Genomic DNA, 8,939 nt, shown 5'->3' on the forward strand with positions numbered 1-8,939 from the left:
GCTACCAGCTATGGCCTATATTATGCAATAGGACCAGTACTTGACTGCTAACCTCAAGGTCGGCTGTTCAAACCCACCAGCCACTCCTCGGAATCCCTACACAGGGTCACTGTGAGTCAGAACTGACTTGAGGACACTTGACAACAACAACAACCACTTGATTATGTACTACATTTCCGTATATATTTGGGACTATTGCTTGACTTTCTATTCTGTTTCACAGATTTGTCTTTCTATTCATTTGCCTGTACCAGATTGTTTTAATTGTTGGGTTCTTCAAAAATACTTTTTCGTTTTTGGCAGCACTAATCTTTCTTCATTAGTCTTTGATTCCATAATGCCACCGGTTCCTCCAGCAAATTTACTTTCTACACAACCTTTAAAATCAGCTTGTCATCTCTCCTCTCACACCCTCCCCCCCAACATAACGTTATTGGCATTTTTATTTGGAACTAGTTACAGTTGTAGATGAAGTTAGGGAGAGCTGACACATTTACAATGTTACCTAAGAACACAACATGGTTTTCCATCTGCTCAAATCCTCATTTACATCTCTAGGAGCATTTGAAATCATTCTTCATATAGAACACACATTTATGATTTACTCCATGTAAATGTTGCTATGGTAAATGGACTCTTTTATTACATTTTCTATCTGGCTTTTGTTTGTATATACTCAAGTTATTGTTTTCTGCATATTCATTTGGTAACTCCCCCAAGTTACTGAATTCGCCTATTGTGTAACGTATTTTTTCAGTTGCTTTTCTGGGCATAGAACAAGCCCGCAAAAGGTGATAACTTTACCTCTTCTAGTCCAATTTCTCTAGCTCTACTGACCCTCTCTTGTGTCTACTAGGGTCCAGTCATTCCTATGGGACAGTGTTAAATGGTAGAGGAACAGTGACTAGCCTTGTATGTTTCCTAGCTTATGTTGAAATGCTTCTAGTGAATTCCATTAAACATGATCTTAGTATATGAGCTGAAATGGAAACGTTTGTCATGTTAAAGAAGCAGCCATCTCTTCCAGTTTTGTGAGTTTTCTGTTTGGTAAGAAGAAGAATAGATGCGGAGTTTCCTAAAATGTGCTTTTAGCAATCACACTGATGATCTTAAAGGTTTTCTTTTTGGATCTCTTTATACGATGAAGTGTATTCATAGACGTCTTAAGCTTAAGCCATTCTTGTGTTCCAGAATGACGACGCCATCCCTTAGATGTGCTGTGTAACTTATTCAGTGTGCTAGGGTTTTGGGTTTGAGTGTTTTACATGAATCCTCACTAGGAAGACTGCTCTGTGCCTGCATTCCAATGCAGTCTTGTTGGGGTTTGATAGGAAGGCTTTGCTCACTTCAGGAACACATTTTTAGTTTTTTACAAGCAAACGTCACCATTCGCGTTGACTGTTGTAATCATTACACTTGGTCTGCTGAGGCTCCAATCTGCTCCCACTCGAAATAGCTGATTAGATGCTCTGAGACTTTCTAAATGATTTCCTGTGCCGAGAATCTACTCTCCCTCCATGCATGACAAGGGTTCCTCTCATTGAATCTTCACATCCGTTCAATGGGGTAGACCTTTACAGCTGAGAAAACTGAGACCTCCGAGGGGGACGGTGGCAGAAGTCAGTCGTGAGCAGGGTAACTTCTAGGCTACACTGGAAGGAGCCCTGGTGGCACAGTGGTTAAGCACTCAGCTGCTAACAGAAAGGTCGGTCATTTTCAAACACAGGGGAAAAAACTTGGCAATCTACTTCTTTACAGGTGACAGACAGGACACTCTACAGACACAGTTCTCCTCTGACACACAGGGCCACTGTGGGTCAGTGTCCACTAACCACACCGCAGACTCCTCCGCACTGCTGCTCCGAGTCTTCGAGCATTCTGGTGCTCCATGGTCCCCTCATTTGGTTACACTACACTTGCCGGACCTGCTCACAATTATTTCATGTTGATGGCCTGGCCAGGCACTAGCTCCGCTTTTTCCTCGTTCTCACGAGCGAGTCCGACATTCCACCGGCATCCTTCATCCTGTAATTGCTACCTCTCTAAATACAAAACATGGGCTGCTGGCCCTCCACGTTCAAGACACAACTTGTGTCTGACGATTTAGCCCAAGGGATGAGACCAAAACATGTGCAGGAGTGAACAAAACCAAAGTTATAGTTGCTCAGGGCACTGCTTGACGGGCAGACAATAGGGCTGGTGATGTGCAGGTGACAGGAGTGCCCTCGGGGCTGCCCAGGTGGCTCTGATAGGGGAATGGGGGCAGGGCATTTCTAGATGCAAAGAGGGAAGCTGTGTCTGACCTTGAGTGCTCCAGCAGGGACAGGGATCAAGGACTCCCGCAGGCTGAGGTCAAGAAACCCGGTTGGTCCTTCTCTGCCAGCGCCTGATTCATGCCATTTTACTATGGCTCATTTTATTCTTCTTCTGTGATGTCAACAATGCCATGGACCCTAATGGCCCGGTGGGTTAAATTCTGGGCTTCTAACCACAAGGTTGGCGGTTCAAACCCACCAGCCCCTCCATGGGAGAACGATGAGGCTGTTCTGCCATAAAGATAAGATGGCAGTCTTGGAAAGAAATTCCGTGGACCCTTTCTGCTTTGATTCATGGGGTCGCTGGGAGTGGGAGGGGTCTCAGTGGTTTAGGTGTAAATACAGCAGATGTGAAAGCCGTTCTCAACCATCTGTGGAAGGGTTGCCAGCTACAGACAATGGGCTAGAGCTGGCCCACTGACTGTTTTTGTAAAGAAAGCTTTATTGAAACACAGTCATGCCCGTTTCTTTTTATCTGGCTGTTGGCTTCTGGCATGCTACACCGGCATAGTGGAGAAGCAACAAAAGAGGCTGAATATTCCACCAGACTGAAATATTTACTCTTTGTTGACTCCAGATGTATACTAACTTGTCTTATTATTTCATTAGTATAAATGCTTGGTGTGGAGCTATAGGATCAGCACTGGACTGATAACTGCAAGACTGGCAGTTCAAACCCACCAGCTGCTCCTCAGAAATCCTACACCAGGCCACTATGAGTTGGAACGGACTCAATGGCACATTGATATCAGTCAGCCAGATAGTTGTCTTCCAAATTTCTTGGCATAGATGAGTGAGTGCCTTCAGTGCCGCCTCACTTTCTTGAAAGATTTCTATTTTGTATTCCATCAATTCCTGGTGCCTTGTTCTTTGCCAATTCCTTCAATGCACCTTGGATTTCTTCCTTCAGTATCACTGGCTTTTGATCATATGCTACCTCTTGAAACCATTGAACATCAATCATTTCCTTTTGTTACAGTGACTCTGTGTATTCTTTCCATCTTCTTTTGATGCTTTCTGCATCATTCAATAATTTTTCCAGAGAATAAACAAACAATTTTTGATAAAGGAAAAGAGGGTAAATTGCTACAATTTGAAGAACTTGACATATACTCATCAAGACAGTAGCTCAGAATACCAACTGAGAGGGAAGGAACCTTCACATCAAGTCCGAATGCTATCCCCTTTGTATACAGGGTAAATGGGGATGGGAAACTTAGACACTGATTACCTAAAATGAAGGGCAATAAAGGCACAAAGTGACTGGCTTAGAAGTTTTCAAGAGGGAGTTTAGTTTCAGAATGTGCGGAGGAAAGTAGAGTCCCCACTGAATAATTTTCATCTTGTCTAGATGGGTCTAGTGAAAGGAGATGAGGATAAGATTCTTATGATTCATTAGTGAGTAACTGTTATCATGACTAATTGCAACTGTCACAATTGCACAGGTAGAAGTTTTGTAAAAAAAAAACGGAGGAGTAGTTCAACTTACAGTCCAGGGACAGAGGACCCTAGGATCATCAAGGGAGAAGAGCATAAGCGGAATTTGGGACCTTATTCAGAGAAGCAGTGACACCAGAGATGGAGGCAGATATGGGACATGGAGAAAGGGAACAGGTGAGGACTCTGGACTCATAGAAAGAGAAAGGCAGGCTTGTAGAATGTGCCTTTTGGTTGTTTAAATGACTATATGTTCCTGGATGTTTTTGTGTATATCCCCCTACTCCATCCCCCCAAACAACAACAACAACAACAACAACAACAACAACAACAACAACAACAAAAACCAGAGGGAACAGAAGCAAATACTGTTGAATGCTGATGCACGGAGGCGATTGTAATCACTGCACTGAAACAATGTTGTAAAGCTGGTGTTCTCCCATGTAAACTATCACTCAGTTCACAATGAAAACATTAAAAAAAAAAAAGTAAGGCAAGCTACCCACCATTAGAGGTGTTTTAAAAACAAACAAACAAAAAAACTTTTGGATATTTTTATGCATTTATTCTTCCACACAAACTTGAGACTCATTTTGTAAGTTAAAAACCTAGGGTTTCTTTTCATTGGAATTACAGTAACTGCGTAGAATACTGGACAGAGAATGTATGGTTGTACTTTATTGAAAAACATGTCATCAGGATTGGAGGAAGACTCATTAACTGCTTGCTGAACTGCAAAGAGGACTTAAAATACTTACTGATAAAGATCAAAGACCACAGTCTTCCATATAGATTGTAAAGAAAACAAAAATCCTCACCACTGGACCAATAAACAACATTCATGTATACAGAGAAAAGACAAGCTGTCAAAGACTTCATTTTTCTTGGATCGACCATCAACACTCACAGAAGCAGCAGTCAAGAAATCAAACAACGTATTGCATTGGGCAAATCTGCTGCACTAAGACCTTTTTAAAGTGTTGAAGAGCAAAGATGTCAGCTTGAGGGCTAAGGTGTGCCTGACCCAAGCCACGGTATTTTCAATAACCTCATACGCATGTGAAAGCTGGACTGTGAATAAGGAAGACAATAAAAGAATTGATACATTTGAATTATGGTGTTAGAGAAGAATATTGAAAGTGCCATGGACTGCCAAAAGAACAAACAGATCAGTATTAGAAGAAGTACAGCCAGAGTGCTCCTTGGAGGCCAGAAGTTAATGGTATGATGATGGGGAAGGGCACAGGAAATGAGATTGAGAAATGAGAACATAAAACTCACGGCGACTCTATGTAATACAGATGAAAACTACTCCATTGGATTTTCTTGGCTATAATCCTTACGGAAGCGGTTCTCCAGGTATTTATTCTGTGGAGCAGAAGAAACCTTCGGAGAGGGTTTGAACCACCAACCTGTCCCTTAGTAGCCAAGAAGAAACTATTTGAGTATGAATATAAACTCCCAAACCAAACCCATGGCTTACGGTGGTCCTATAAGGTGGTGTTGCAGGATAATGCACTGGTCCTCAGGGTCAATTTGAGCCAGAAAGTTGGTGGTTCAAACCCACCAGCTGATCCTCAGAAACCCTATACAGGATCGGTATGAGTCAGAACTGACTCGACAGGACTTAACAATAGCAACATAGGACCTGCAGTGTGGCGCTGTAGGATCAGCACTGGACTCTTAGCCAAAAGGTCGGCACTGACCACCTCTATTTCTGTTGTTGGTCTTGTCACCTCTCTTATTTTCCAGTGCTACAGTATTTTATGCTGCTTCCCAGAAACCCTACACGTGGTCACTATGTATTGGAACTGACCCGATAAGACTTAACAGCCACAACAACATAGGACAGAGTAGAACTGCCACATATTGTTTTAAAGCTGTCACCTTTACGGAAGCAGAGTGTTGCATCTTTTACCCGATGGTGGGTTTGAACCGCTGAACAATCAGTACGTAGCTGAATGCTTCATTAGTGTGCCACCTAGGCTCCTTGAGAATATAAAGAGCTCCTGAAATGAAGTTCTTTGGAATTTACTGAGAACGTGAACATTGCACGTCATCATCGTTCAGCGGGCAGGAGAGAAATTTGAGTGTATTAGTGAACACAGGAAATATTTCCTAGTAAACACAGGTTAGGAGAATCCCCGGGACCTAGTAACACTGGAGGAGTCCTGGTATATTGCTGCAGGATAATGCACTGGGCCACAAAGTTGGTTTGAACGGCAAGGTCGGTGGTTCAAACCCACCAGCAGCTCCTCAGAAACCCTGTACAGCGTAGCTATAAGCCGGAACCAACTTGATGGCACTTAACAGCAAAAACAATAACCGTGGGAGCCCATTTATTTTGAAATGTAAAGAAATCTGACCATAATGTGTTGACTACATTTTCTTTCTTGAGCGCATTTCTACCTGCTGTGGGGTCTTGTTGGAGAAGATGAGCGCCGAGCCTCCTTCTTCTATGTTAGGGTAGTCAGGAAATGCACCTGTTAAATTCCTGAGGAGAAAAGACCTCAAATTAGCCCAGAAGCCATGCGGTCCTCCTTGTCACGCACACCACTCGCTGGCTCGACTTGTGTTCAACCACAATAGTGATGGTCAGGGGCGGAGGACCCAGTTAGTCAGGTAAGCACAAGCTGACTTGTACTTACTTACCCAACTGCCATGAACAGTTCACATGGGATGTGGTGACAAACATGAAATTGTCAGTATAAGACAGCCGGTGCTTACCTGGCTGACTGGGTCCTCCGCCCTCATCTGGGATTGTAAATTGGAACGGAGACTTTGATTCTGGAGGAAGGGTCTGTGGGGTAGGGCAAGAGACAGATGCCAGCCAGCCCTGGAAGTGGAATCTTTGATGCGATTAAGAAACAAGAAAACAGTGAAACTGCTCACCACAGATCGGCAAGTAAACACAAGTCAGCCCATGCTTACCTTGCTGACTGAGACTGTAAATGTGAAAAGAGGCTTTAATTCTGTGGGAAGGTGTTGTTGTGGGGTGGGCAGGGGACAGAGACAGATGCCAGCCGCCGTGGAAGCAGAGTCTTTGATGGGGTAAAAATAGGTGAAGTTGTTCACTGCAGATGAGTAAGCAGAAGTAAGGCCATGAGTCCCTGGCTTATTAGGCACTGCTCCACTGGGGATGGTTGTGAGTGGGACTCCCTCAGCAGGCCAGACACAAGTTCTTGAAGGGGCAGAAGGAACCCCAACTCTCAGCAGTAGCAAGACAAACTCTTCTCTTGAAAACAGGCTGGACCTCCCTTTCTTTCTCTCTCTTACAGACTGTGATATTCTGTGTTTGAGGTAAGAACGTAGAAATGAAGAAAGCGGACTAGAACCGCAGGGAGGACATGGGATAACTGTCATTACCTGCCACCATCGGGAAGAAACTAAGTGTACGATTTGTTGGATAAAAAACTGTTGATCTAGTCTGTAAACTTTCACTCAGTTCACAATACAAAGTTTCAAAAAAGAAATGAAAACAGGAGCATAAATCATTGCTCCCTGTTTAAACCTTAGAGCAACCACACACAGGAGTTTGAAACTCAGCTGAAGGATGGAATTGTGCAGACGATGAATGTAGTAACACTGCAAGAAACCCACTTTATGTGTGGTTCGTGTGCTAGTAACCTTAAGGCCTTACATCTTTCTTATGGGTCCTAAAGAGAAGGTTTTTTTTTCCCTCCCTGTAATCATGTAATTTGCTTTGAAATTGAGTGTTGAGGGATTTCAGAAGGCATTGTTGTTGTTGTTAAGTGCCGTGGAGTCGGTTCTGACTCATAGCGACCCTGCACAGGGTTTCCGAGACTGTAAATCTCTACGGTAGCAGAAAGCCTCATCTTTCTCCCGCGGAACAGCTGGTAGTTTCGAACTGCTGGCCTTAAGGTTCACAGCCCGATTCGTAACCACTACGCTACCAGATACATGACTAATATTTCTAAGAGCGATGCCTTTGGATACAAGTGCTTTATTTATTCCATATACAGAGAGAAAAGACTCACATTTATTTAGGGAGATGTGGCGCTCTGGGATCAGCACTGGATTGTTAACCACAAGATTGGCAGTTCAAACCCACCAGCAGTTCTTTGGAAGCCCTATACAGGGTCACTATGAGCCAGAACCAACTTGACAGTACTTAACAACAACAACCTCACAGATGGGAGTCCGGTATGGTGCTGTATGATAATTACTGGACTGCTAAGGACTGGTCGGTGGTTCAAACCCATTAGCTGCTCCTCAGAAACCCTATACAGTGGCACTATGAGTCAGAATAGACTCAACGGCACTTTAACAACAACAACAACATGACATGAGATTCATGCTGTGGCACTGTAGAATCATCGCTGGACTGCTAACCACAGGTTGGTAGTTCAAACCCGCCAACTGCTCTTTGGAAACCCTATACAGGGTTGCTATGGATCGGAATCGACTCGACGGCACTTCACAACAAGTCCTCTGTAACACATAGGGTCGCCTTAATAGCGTGCGTTTGGGATTAGATGCAATGTGGACTCGGAAGCCTTATCAAAACATACCCTTTCTCTGTGATACTAAGATACAGGGTCTACCTCACCCGCTGAATGGGTGTGTGCCCAGCAGGACACTGTTAACATCGGCCCACAGGCATTTGGGAAGTACTGGCTCCTCAAAACCCGACTGTGGACACAATTCATCCTGTGGAAACTCACATGCAGGCTCCTGGAAACACTACAAGTCACGAGGTGTTCTCTGACTCACAGAGGAGGGTACACCTCTTTTCAGATGGAGAGATCTTGTCTTTACTGTGGGTGTTTCCCCTCAGGCTCACTGCATGCATGTTTGAGATCATGTTTTCCAGAAGCCCAAATGCAAACACCCATAGCTTCATACTGCTGAGCAGACACTGGACTGCTAACCACAAGGACAGTGGTTCAAACCCACCCCATCAATCCTTAGGAGTGCTGCAAGTCTGAAACGGCCCCACAGCACTTAACAACGACGACGTAGTGTGGTAGTCACTGATTCAAGTAAAAATGATGGTCCCTGAAACAAACACACACAACACACAAACACTCCTCCAGACCAACAGCACAACTTGGAGTACAGACGAAATGATTTCATCATAAAGAAAGAACACTGAAGAGATATGTATTTGAGGACACAGTTTTAATAACATAGCTGCTTTTTCTGCATCATTAAGCACACTCTAGG

The 8,939-nt window shown here is 43.9% G+C and overlaps 1 protein-coding gene across 1 annotated transcript in view; it reads right to left on the bottom strand.

Moving 5' to 3' along the window:
- The window catches only part of IQCA1 (IQ motif containing with AAA domain 1), a 202,256-nt gene that overhangs the window by 112,083 nt on the left and 81,234 nt on the right, over nt 1-8,939 (bottom strand). Inside the window, exon 6 of the mRNA XM_006866815.1 lies at nt 6,162-6,246. Within this exon, the coding sequence (XP_006866877.1) occupies nt 6,162-6,246 (85 nt within the window). The remainder of the gene's footprint in view (nt 1-6,161; nt 6,247-8,939) is intronic.

Source organism: Chrysochloris asiatica, unplaced genomic scaffold, assembly GCF_000296735.1.
Source record: "Chrysochloris asiatica unplaced genomic scaffold, ChrAsi1.0 scaffold00096, whole genome shotgun sequence".
Classification (NCBI taxonomy): domain Eukaryota; kingdom Metazoa; phylum Chordata; class Mammalia; order Afrosoricida; family Chrysochloridae; genus Chrysochloris; species Chrysochloris asiatica.